Source organism: Antechinus flavipes, chromosome 2 (assembly GCF_016432865.1).
Source record: "Antechinus flavipes isolate AdamAnt ecotype Samford, QLD, Australia chromosome 2, AdamAnt_v2, whole genome shotgun sequence".
NCBI classification, from domain to species: Eukaryota; Metazoa; Chordata; class Mammalia; order Dasyuromorphia; family Dasyuridae; genus Antechinus; species Antechinus flavipes.
In genome coordinates this window covers 89,321,398-89,334,309 of record NC_067399.1, presented here as the reverse complement: position 1 = coordinate 89,334,309, position 12,912 = coordinate 89,321,398, and the positions used below count along the sequence as shown (strand labels likewise).

Genomic DNA, 12,912 nt, shown 5'->3' with positions numbered 1-12,912 from the left:
GCATAAAAGCTCACTGAAGAAAATAATTCCTTAGAAATTAGAATTGTAGAAGTGGAAACTGATAACTCCATGACACATAAAAAAAAAAATTAAAAGAAGGCAAAAAGAGAAGAAAACGTAAAATATCTCATTATAAAAACAAGTGACCTAGAAAATAGATCAAGGAGAAATAATTTTTAAATTATTGGACTACCTGAACATGATCAAATGAAGAACCTAGACATCATATTTTAAGAAATTATCAAGGAAAACTGCCTTGATATCCTAGGACTGGAGAGTACTTCCTGAATCTCCTGAGTAGAGAACCCCTGAAAAAAAAGTTGGTAGAGTTGTGAACTGATCCAGCTATTCTAGAGATCAAATAGAAACTATGCCCAAAGACCTATAAAATCATGCCTACTCTTTAACTCAGCAATATCAATATCTTTGTGTCTGCATCCCAAAGAGCTTTTTAAAAAGACCTATATGTACAAAAATATTTATGGCAGTTCTTTTCTGGTGGCAAAGAATTGGAAATGATTATAGAAAGTCCTTAGCTCTTCTCAGCAATACAGTGGCCCAAGATAATTCCAAAGGATCCACAATAAAAAATGTCATCCCTCTCCAGAGTACGAAATGATAGTCTGAATGCAGATCAAAGCATACTTTTTTAAACTTTATTTTTCTTGGGTTTTTTGGAAGAGTCTGTTTTTTGTTTTTATAACATGACTAATATGAAAATATGTTTTTCAAGACTGCCCTACATATAATCTATATCAAATTGCTTGATTTCTCAAGGAGGGGAGGAGAGGGACAAGAAAATTTGGAACTCAAAAATTTGAAAAACAAATGTTTAAAATTATTTTACACATAAATGGGAAGAAAAAAATTAAATATTAAAAAAACAAGTGCCTCCTTTCTTCTCATACACTTTTCTTTTTTTCCCCTCACTTGTATTTTATTTTTCCAAATATAAATAAAGTTTTTAACATTCATTTTTATAAGATTTTGCCTTACACTGGTTTTTATTTTAGTAAATTCCATAGCTAACATTTATATATCACTTATTTGCCAGATGTTGTGCTAAGCACTTTGCACATATTATCTCATTTGATCCTCACAGCAATTCTGAAAATTAGATGCTGTTTTTATTCTTATTTTACAGAGGGGACAAACTAAGATTTACAAACTGAGGCAAACAGAGGTTAATGATTTACCAGGGTCACACAATAAGTGTCTGAGGCTGCAATTAAACTCAGGCCTCCTTGACTTCAGGCCCTACGCTGTATCCATTGCTTGCCCTAAAGCTTGCATTTCTATTGATCATAGATCACCTCCAATCATAAGGCAAAGCATCTCAGGTCTATCTGCTGAAGATATTCTGCTCTTTTATGTTATAAGCCCTAACTGGGCCAAAAAAAAAAAAATCCAGGTATTTCACAGAATATTAGAAATCAAAAGTCTATTCCCCTCATTTTGATCCCAAACTGAAGCTGCTTCCTTGAGCCAGCTCCTGGACACTTGAATAGACAACTGGAAACAAAACTCAGATCAGTGTTAAATGTGTTAAAAAACTTACATAACTCAGTTTCCCACTTAAAGGAACAATAAGAACAAAGTAGAACAATTCACATGTGCAGAAATAAGAAAACGCTTCTCCATTTTTACACAAGAGAGTGTGCTCTTAGTCAGTACCTGAACCCACAGCTGATTGCTCCTCTTGATTCTAATTCTTTCATACTTTTCATAATGCCTAGTATAAATACCAGTTGCTTAATTCTCTCTCTGCCCTTCTCTCTCTTTCTCTGTCTATCTCTCTCAATCGTTTCTGTCTCTCTGTCTTTCTCTTTCTTTGTCTCTATCTCTCTGTGTGTGTCTCTGTTGCTTTCTCTATCTCTCAGCCTCTCTTTCTCTTTCTTTCTTTCTGCTTTTCTCTCTGTCTGTCTGTCTCTCTCTCTCTGTCTCTATCTTTTTCTCTCAATCTCTCTCTATATGTTTCTCTCTGTCTCTTTCTCTCTGACATACAGACACATTTTGAACAGGGTTGAATTGAAACTTTACATAAGATCATAACTCTAGCACTTAGAGGCCACCTTGTCTAATCCTTTCATTTTATAGATAAGGAAAATGAGAGCCAGGGAGATTCAATAAATGACTTGTCTAGGTCAAACATGTAGTAAGCATGATTTGAACTAGGTCCTGGAACTAGAACCAGTGTTCTTAGTCTCTATGTCCATACAATATTTGAGAAGAGAAAAAGTTTCATTGCCTGGATTGCTTCCTGATAAATAGTGGCCGGGAGAGATAAATAGACAAGAGACTTGAATTTGTAATCATCAGCTCTCCAGGAATAACAAGCAGTTACAGATGCTGGGTGACAAAAGACTGTCTTTTGTCCTCATTTGAGATAGTTATCCCTTCCACACTGAGACTTCCCCACTGCAGTTTTGATGTATCATGGAACATTGTAAGAAAGTAAGTGGGAATTTTGGGGAACTTTCTCAGAAGCCTCAGATGATGATATGCAAAGGCCAGCAGATGATAGAAAAAGCTCAGAAACTCAGAAAGGCATAAAATATATGTATATTATATAATATCAACTTATTTTATCTTTTAATACCATATACACAATTTCTTTTTTAAAGTTAAAAGTTGAAGTTTGTGGAAAAAACCCACCAAACCCAAACACAGAAAGGCTAGAAATATAAGGATATCACATTGCTCTATCTATGGCCTCTGACCAAATACTTAAGCCAGATTTTACAATAAAGTACTGCAAAAACCCCATAAAAGGGAAAAAAAAAAAAAAGGCTTTTCTGATATAAGTGGAAGGCCAAAAAAATTTACAAGGATTTTCCAGATCATGTCATCTGAAAGGGATAGCTGTACCAGTATTTCACTAGAAATGTCTATCTTGCATTACACAAAGCCACATTTTTAGGAGAGCTGAGGTCGTGATGGACAGCTGAGAAAGAGGTAAGAAGCATGAGTGGAATGCCAGGGAGGGAGGAATTAGTAGACTCCTTGGGAGGAGGTAGATCTCCATAAAAACTTGCAAAAAATGGGGATGAGATTTTAAAGAAATGTAAAAGTGGTTCCACCCACACCTGAAAAGTTTTAAAAAGCCAAAAAAGAAAAAAAAAAAGAGGCGGTGTGTTATAATAAGTGTGAGAGATGCAGAAGTTCAGCTGAAGGAACACTAGAGCAGAAGCTTTGTGCACAGGCTGATGGAGATAGTGTTGGATAAAGTCAGCAAGTTCTGAGTTCAAATCCTGCCTCAGACTTTTAGTATCTGTGGGACTCTGGGCAAATACATTAACTTCTCTGAGCCTCAGGTTCCACCTATGTACCGTGAGGGGTTTGGATTATACAAACGCTAAAATCCGTCTGTGAGTCTATGAAACAGCAGAGAGTCCCATGCACGGTACTAAGGATTAAGTAAGGACTTTTAAAGGGAGGGAGCAATTACAGATTCTAGGTAAAAGGAAGAAAGTTTGTGAAATGAGCTGATTCTTAAAATGATTTGATCAGAAACTCCATAGTAACTTAGATTAAAATTAAGGGAGGAGATGACTATTACACAACTTGTAAATGCTCTGTCTAGCAGTTTCACTCTTTGGTAAAACAGAAACTGACTCAGGGGCTATCAAATGGGCTGAGGATGGAAAAACAGGAAAGATGTTCTCCACGAGATGGACTTTGGAGGTATATTAAAGATAGAGAAATGACCTCCCCCTGGTGGATACACTGGGTGATGACAAGTGACCCAAGTCCTAAATTACCAGGAAAGTCCCAAGTCCAGGCTAAGGGAAGGGAGTTCTTTCCGGAGATATATATGTGCTGGAGCCTGCTCCCACAGGAGGGCTTAAGAGACCTAATTGTTAAATTTTTAGCATGAGCATTGTACACCTTGGAAATCAGCAAGTGTTACAAATCAGGGCTTGATTTAATATTCCATTAATTGTCAAAATTTAAGAAAGAGATCAAGAAAATAATAATGCAGATTAACCTGAAAAGTGGGTTAAGTATACATTTTTTGGAGATCCTATTGTTACACATTTACCAGAACATCCCTGCCCTTAACCCTCATTCCCTTCATCGTTCTTCATTAAATTTTATGGCTTTCCCAGCAAGGGGATAGAAAGGATTAAACTGAAACATATCAAGAGAAAGACAAACAAAGATCAACTGGTAGGATTTTCCGACTGCTGTTCTGCCATCACACTGGCAAAGTGGGGTCACTCTGAGCTAGGGGCTCTTGTGGCTTTTCTCACGTAAAGCTGTTGTTCAGTCACTCTTCTGGGACTAGAAAAAAATGGATTTTGGCTATTGTTACTGCTATTTTTATCTCAACAGTGATATCATTGGAGTGGCTAAATCATGATAAGAAAACTCCCTTTGCCAAATGCAAATCAGAAATCTGTAACTTTTAATCTTGGAAAATTCCCTAGAGCACTGAGAGGTCAAGTGCTTGCCCACAGTCACGCAGCTACACTAGTCAGTGGTACAACTAGAACTGGGGTATTTCTGATTCTAAGGCATCAAGGTTCCTTCCCCTCTGCCTTACTTCTTCTCAGGAGTGTCAGAAATAAGAAAACAGAAGGGCAGTGCTTAGGACAGGCTTTGAAATAATAGAGTAAAAACTGGCCCCAGAGTTAGAAGCTTTATGTACAAGCTCAAACTGTGTGAACTTTGGGAAGTCACTCTCAGTCTCAGTTTCCTCATATGTGAATTAGGGTTAATGCATTCTACTTCATGAAGTTGTTCTAAAGAATAAATGACAAGGTATGCAATCTGTCTTTGCAAAGTTAAGGAATTCTACAAATGCAAATTTTGTTCAAGGTTTACCCCACCACCACCCCCTCCTAAAACCTTCCCAACTTTTTCAATCCTAATTTTATACTTTAGAAAACGTTAGCCCAAACATCTTTTAAAAAACTTGGCCAGGGTTAAGTTATATTGAAAGTTTAACATATAATGGATTGCTTGCCATATAGGGGAGAGGGTGGGAGGAAGGGAGGGAAAAAATTTGGAACACAAGGTTTTGCAAAGGTAAATGTTGAAAATTATTCATGCATGTGTTTTGAAAATAAAAAAAGGTTTAATTTTTTTAAAAATAGCTATATTGAAGTTATGTTAAGATTTATATTGAACACATGAAAGACCTGGGATTTCCTTCATACAGAAATTTCCTCCCCACTCCCACCCCCCTAAACCTGTCTTTTTCTAAGGTCCATCCATAACTTAGAGAATTGCTTGTGGCTCAGGGATTTCCATACTTTCCCATAGTTACACAGCTAGTAACTAGAGGGCAACATCTGAATCCACTTACTTGGAGACCTTTGCCCTGTGAGTGAGAACAGGGTATGTGGTCGAGTTCCAATCTTGGACTCAAGATCTGGATTTGAATCCTACCTCAGACATTTAGGAGCTCTGACCTCCTCAAGTGACTTTATCTCCCTGTGCCTTAGTTTCCTCACCTTTAAGACAAGAGAATTTGGATCGGATATTATCTACGATCCATCCTTGCCCCAAATCTATGATCCTATTATCTACCAATTCCCTATGCTGCCTCTAACTTTAACAGAGGATAAAGAGGTTTTTTTTTTTTTTTTATATGTGAAGAAATTCCCCCTGCCAAGTGTAGATCAGCACCTCCATGGCACTATAGAGTCTTTCAGAGCTTCCTGGAGCACAAGTTGAAATGATTTACTTACATGGCTGGGACTCCTCAGAGGCCAGCTCCAAGGGAAGTGTTCAATGTACAATGTTCTTCTAACTCTCTGGGCTTTCCACATCATCCTTGTAAAACATTACCCTCAAGCCCTGTTGGACAAAATCATGTCCTACCACAAATGGAAGGTGGAAGATGAGCAGAGGGAAAATACGGGGATACAGAACAGGATAAATAGCTCCCTTCTTAGCATTGCTTAATCACTGAATAATCATGAAGTGTCACAGACTCTTTGGAACTGAGTTTTGAGGGAAGAACGCAAAAGGAAGGAGGAAGGTCAAAATACTTGTGAATCAACAGGCAAGTCACTTCTGGAAAGGCACAATTTATAATGACCCACAGGAATTCTGGTTAGCAAATTATTAATCTGCCTGTTTCTATTTCCAAGATAAGAGCAAGTTGACCTGTTCACTAAACCTTTTTATGAGCAAGGTCACTTTCCAGGGCAGGTCTTTTATTTGTTCACACTATTTGATTTGCCTAAGGTCATCCTGGAAACAATTAATAATCATCCCAAGTTAATAGTAAAGATGATTCATCTTTATTAATTTACTGTTCTCAGAAATCCTGAAAAAAATCTGGAGTTGTTTATCAAAATAATAATAATAATTATAATTATAAATAAATAAATAAACCCAAAACCAAACCAAAAAAAAAAAACAAAAAACTGTGATACATCATAGCAATTATTGATTAGTTCATCTAAACTTCTCTAGTTCTCACCGTGTTGGAAGCTGTCAATTTTGCAATATAGAGAATTTGTTTTAAAGAAAAAAAAACAAGGACTATGCACAGGAAAAACAGAATGCTAAAATGTGATAATAGCAACTCTCCTTTTGTCCAAATATAAATTCCCACCCTTTTACAAGGTGTCCCAAAGTGCTTAAAATAGTATTTTGGCATTCAAAGTCCTTCATATCCTCTCCCCACGCCAACACTACCCTTCTGATCTTCTCACATCAACTACATTTTAAGGGCTGCCAGGTACAGTGGGCACACTTCCTCGCAAAGATAGAAATAGCTTTGGGCCCCAGGATTGTTGTGAGGACCAAATGAGATAATTATAAAGCACTAATCCTTATATAAATGTTAGCTATAATGATTATTTTTATTACACCTCCTCTCCCCACCAAAAAAAAAAAAAATCCTCTTCAGTCCAGTGACAATGATCTCCTTGCACTTCCCCACAAAAGACTTGTTCTCTTTGAGCTCAGGCGTTGTTATCTCTGGCTGCCCCAATGTCTGGACTACTGGCATTGCTCATCTGCCTCCTGGCTGCCCTGGTTCTCTTCAAGACTCAACTAGAATACCACCTTCTGCAAGAAGCCTTTCCCATCCTTTCCTCTTAATTCTACTGCCTTCTCTCTGATAATTAATTCCCACTTATTGTATACACACACACACACACACACACACACACACACAGATATGTCTTTCGTATATATTTACCTGTTTGTTGTTTCCCTATTAGATTTTTTTGATTCCTATTTGCATCCCCTACTTAACACAGTGTCTATCACATTACAGGTGCCTAATAAGTGCTTGCTGACTGACTGACTAGTGAATCATCATCTATGTTCTATTGCATTTTCATCTGGTCGGGAGGGTAACGAACCTCCCAGGATACATTTTTTACTGCTAGACCCCTAGCTTAGGGGACCTCTAAGATCCTTTTCATAAGTCTGTGATGCTATTTTGGAATCATCCTGTTCTCCAGGTAGACTGCGGGAGGGGAGTTCACCAAATTCATAACCTTCTCTCTTAATCTCATCCTTCTTCCAAACTTTCCCATTTCGGTTGAAGGCATCCTCCATTCACAGAGATCTGTAATCTCAGAGTCATCTGTGGCTCTTTACTATCCCCATATCCAATCAGAACCAGCCTCAGGAAAGAAATTAACAATAATATTAGTAAAGGCTAGCATTTATACAGCACTTTAAGATTTGCAGCACATTTTACTTGTTAGTTCATCTTCACAATATCAATGTGAGGTAGATGCTGTTATTGGCTTTTGAGATGGATGACATAACTGAGGCTAAGGTGAAATGATTTACTGAAGGTTACACTGAAGCAGATGATGATCGGAACCTTTGGAAATTCAATATCAGAACAACACTTAAACTTCTTAGCTTGTTTCTCACAAAATCTTGCTAGCAGTTCTGGGAAGGTGAGCCAATTTGGTGAGTTACTATCTTCACATTTCAGCTTTCCATTGTGTCAGGGAGATAGGAAGAAGTCACAGGTATTTGTCCTAAATACATTCTTCTAGTGATTTGCCTTTACCTAACTGGTTAACAAAAGAAGTGTTTAAATGGGTTTGGGGAAAAGAAATTTAATGAGTGCAGCTACTCACCTTTATTTCCTCCTGCACATCAGGATTCCGGAAATTTAAATCAGGTTGCTCTTTTGTGAATTGGTGAAAATAACATTGATTCCGCACATCATCATACTGCCAACTAGAGTTTCCATAGACACTCAACTATCAAATAAAGAAGAGACCATTGACTGCTTAATGTTATTCAGATGACATTAGAGTCAGTAAAGAAAAGGAAACTGTCCTCCAACTCCAATCTTTCACAGATATCTAATCATTTTCTTTTTGTGGAGAATATTTTGGTAAATTAACTTCCCTAAAAATGTCCCCAATTACCTTAATATTGCATCAAGTAGACTTTGGGCCCATGTGTTTGAGAAGGCCAGTGAAAAGAATATGTTTCATAGTATTTACTGTTCATAATAGTCACACTAAAATGGTATATGTTGGTGGGGGAGGAGGGTAAGAGGGAATAATTCCAACAAAAGAAGCATATCTGACAAGAAATATTTTGCTGAAATTTATTTTGTATCCAAGTTATGAATTTAAAACTCAACAAGACAAGATCTGGGAAGATATTTCTTTCAAGATAATAGCAATTAAATTCAATACATATTTAAGAAATGGCTACTTTGTGGCCACTGTTTCCCCTTTGACTCCCTCAAGGCATCAGCTCTGAGGTTGTTATCCCCCAAACAGGCCCTCCTACATGACAATTCTTTCCTCTGTTCAGATATCAGTTCTCTCTGTGAAGGACTCTACCTTAAATTATGGTGACATTTAATCCAGATTCCTATTATACTCAATGAGTAACCAGGTACAAAGGTAGTAAGGCAGTTTGTGTTCCAGGAAAGCTTACTATTTCTGCTGACTTTTTCATATGAAATTGTAAGTGGAATGTACAAGTATAGAATGCTTCATTTACCTTGACAAGCCTCACCCTTACATTTTATTGTCTCTGTCATTGTACCTTATGACCTCCAATTTTGCTGAAGTCTAAATAGCACACATCAGAACAAAAAAAAAAAAAAAAAAACACTAGGATGCTATGTGACATTAACTTAGCTTGCATCTTTTAGTCTATTATCTTATGAAGGTTTTCTCCTATTTTGAAAAATCTAACTGCATTAAATTTTGTATATTTGCTCCCAAAAAAGCTATAAGCTATCAGGTTCACAATAGCTTAGCTACTTAAGCAAAAAGAAAAGCCTATTTGCTTCATTCACAAAAAGGGAGAAGAGTAAAACACTTACCCAGTTATTAGGTAGTTTGGTGCTGTTACCTTCTCGTGTACAATTATGCCAGATGTAATAATCTGTATATTTTCCCGTCCGATTCCGACTCAATTGAAACCAAATATGATTATCACTTGTGTGATTTGGTATAAAATCCAATATTAGCTTCAAACCTTATAAATAATGAATGAAAATATGTTAAAAGATATATATTATGAAAAATTGATATATACAATTCAAGAAAAGCTTAGAATTGAAAGATTTAAAGCATTTAAAACTACTCTTTCGCTGCCTTCTCTGTTACCTTTGTCATGTATAGCTGCAACAAGATTCTCAAATTCTCTCATTGTTCCAAAAATAGGATCAATTTCTCGGAAATCTTCAACACCATATCGGAAATCTTTAACAGATGATTTATAAAAAGAAGTAATCCACACATTCTTTATGTTTAAATTTATGATATGGTCAAGTTTCTCTTTTATACCTAAATGGAAGAAAATAGAAAAAAAATGGAAGTAGAAGAAACATTAAGTCGGTTGTTTTTAAATAACAATATGGCTTATAACATCTTCAAGAAGAAGATTTTTTAAAGTTTAAATTACTCATTAAAAATAACATATTTGTTGTTGACAGAAACACTTGAAATTTCACTCATTTCATTGCACTTTAAATATCAAGCTTAATTTGTTCCATCCTAATAATAAGTTGACTCTTAAAACAGAAATTCACATTCCCAAATATTAAAGCACTCTTCAATGGAAAGGTTGAGGTCAAGAAAGTCAAGTGACTTGTTAATGCTCAAGGAATGATTTGGTGGTTGAGACTATGGAATTTTCATCACATTTCTTGGAATGGCCACTCTCATTTGATGAGTTAAATTATAATGTATTTCAAAAGAAGAATAAAACATTGCTCTGTTTATTCTTTTTACTGATTATGTATCAGCCATCAGAACAACAATCACATGTGGATTGAATCTATATGTCTATCTGCAAGGCTGTTTTATAAGTGACCTGTCACATGTCCCTTTTATACTAGTCAACATAAAGTGTCAATATAGTCTAACAAAGAGAGAGCTAGACTTGGCAAAACTACCACCAACAAAAAGAAAAAAAAAGTTCAAATGAAGTGAGCACGGTATTCAGAGTTTGTGGGATTATTGATAAGATCACAGGACTATAGATACAGAGCTGGAAGGCTACCTAGTGTTACCTCCTAATTTTTGAGATGAGGAAACACAAAGAGTTTAGACATTGTGTTTCACCTTTGATCTGGAGTCTAAATCTAGACTCAGACATTTGATCTCTTTATCTAAATCTCTAAAGTCTTTCTCAGTAATCACCTCTAAGCCAGTTGGCCACCCGATGTCCCAGTTTCCCATTCTGAGGACTATGGAACTACATATGATTGTTGATTGGATGAATGAAGAGACAGTATAACCCTACAACATGAGAAGTTTTTTTTTTAAGTAAAGAAAATGAAAGAAAATATTTGATCGATGATGATAACCACAGAATATACTTTAAGAATATTGATGTAATATTCTAAGAATGAAAACCAATATGTTTGAGCGCCAAGGAATAAGCAGGTGCTACTAAACTGATGCCCTAATGACTAGAAAGTAATCAGTGAAAAGCTCAATCAGCTTATGAAGGAGGGAGCCTCCTGAAAGTGCCTAAGATGAAACAAAGCTTGCCCAGGGTCACACACCTGGTTAATGACAAAACCAAGTCTAGAACAAAGATGTTCCGACTCATTCATTGTTCTTTTTTACTATAATATGCTGTTAGAAATAACACAAGTGACCTTGTCAATTTTTTTTCCAGCACTGAATATCAGATGGATTGTAAAGAACGTAGTTTATATGGTTTTAAGGGGACTTTTTGTTTGATTGGATTCTGTGCTTCTCACTTTTGTTTGACTACTTAATCATTCAACAAATATATCTATTGGGTGCCTCTTCTGTATGTAGTAGGCTAGATGTTATGGAAAATACAATGTCACATAAAATACAGTCCCAACCTTCTAAACACTTCTTTAGTAAGGAATATGTCATACTCAAATAACAACAATACAAAGAAAAGTGGAGGATACAAGGAAGAGGGGACTCTATTTGAAGACCTGGATTCAAAGCCTTCCTCTAGCATTTACCCATCACCTACCCCATCAGAATGACAGCTCTGTGTTTCAAGGGCTGTTTTCCTTTTTTGTTTTTGTAACACTTAATAAGTACTTAATAGGTGCTTCATTTGTTAGTTAATTCATACTTCTAAGTTGTTGGGTAAATCACTTAATCTCTCTGAGACTCAATTTTGTCTCTGGTAAAATAAAAGGTTGGGCCACATGAACCTCTGAGGTCTCCTTCAGCCCAGATCTGGGATCCTGAGATATAAAATCCTAGGGGAGGAATTGAGTGCAGGAAGTCAGTACATGAGTTTGACCTTGAAGAATGATCATCTCTCAAAGGAGATTTGGAGAGAGAAGAAACACTTTGGGATGAAAGGAATCCAGTATAAATGGAAGGTTTTTGTTTGGGGGAAAACTTTGGTACTTTACTCTGTTTAAACTTTGCAGAATGCTACACGCACAACACACACACAACAAATACAATCAATTCTGCTCTAACCAGACATATATGTTTTTAAAAATAAAAATTGTGTAATAAAATAACAGCACTTATAGAAAAAGATGAGGTTAAGAGCACTTTAAAATATTATCAATGATACACACACAAAAAAAGATAACCTAATCAAAATAATAGCACAGTTTTATACACATTTAATGATTAAGAAAAATTATATTTTTCTTATGGCCACAATAAATAGTGGCTAGCATCCTGATAGCTATTTTGAGGCTGCTTCTCAGCCTGCACACCCCCAAGAGCTGGCTTTCCTGAGACCATAGTTCCTACTATGCCAGAAAATACATGAGAAATAAATATGGGGCTTGAACTTGACAAAGTTTGAAGTTTGCTTATATGCTGGGCTATTTCAGTTCTTGTGGACAGAATGGAGCATAATTCATATTAGAGCAAATTGTTCCCTGATGTTATCAATGGTGTTGGAACAAATAATGAGTTTTCAAAACAAATATTAGAGCAGAATTGACTAAATCATTTGAACTAACCTTTGAGGCAAGGTCAGGGTTCCCAAAAGGTAAGAGGTGTTGAGATAATACAGCAGACTACACCAAAGAGCATTTGACTGGGATGCTGAGTCCTCCAAAGAGAAAGGATATGGACTCAATCTGAAAACTTAGGTGACAGTCTGATTGGGAAAAAGGGAGCTGAATTTTATACCCGACAGCCAACAGGCGCAATAGAAATGACATGACCAGACCAGGGTTTCAGGAATATCAACTGAGAAGTTGTTGGATACATATGGAATAGGTAGAGACTGATAATAATAATAATAATATATACATATATATGTGCTTTGTATAATGTGAGCTCAACGCAAACCCTTTCTGGAACAACACATTTTTATTATTATCTGAAGAGACTCAGAATCATCCTTAACTCAATTGTCATTCCTTTGCTCTGAGACTCCCACTGCCGACCTTACCCTTATTAAAGAGGAAAGTGTTTAAAACGATCAAGATACCGAAGAAACTCAAGATGTTCATATCCAATTGCTTGCCAAGTTATTTCA

At 36.3% G+C, this 12,912-nt stretch overlaps 1 protein-coding gene across 1 annotated transcript in view; it reads right to left on the bottom strand.

Annotated features, from left to right (window-relative positions):
- SLC3A1 (solute carrier family 3 member 1) overlaps window positions 1-12,912 on the bottom strand; it is a 28,355-nt gene that overhangs the window by 11,217 nt on the left and 4,226 nt on the right. The window contains exons 2-4 of the mRNA XM_051975196.1: window positions 9,567-9,746; window positions 9,281-9,435; window positions 8,067-8,192 (exon numbers count right to left, since the gene is read on the bottom strand). Of these exons, the coding sequence (XP_051831156.1) occupies window positions 8,067-8,192; window positions 9,281-9,435; window positions 9,567-9,746 (461 nt within the window). The remainder of the gene's footprint in view (window positions 1-8,066; window positions 8,193-9,280; window positions 9,436-9,566; window positions 9,747-12,912) is intronic.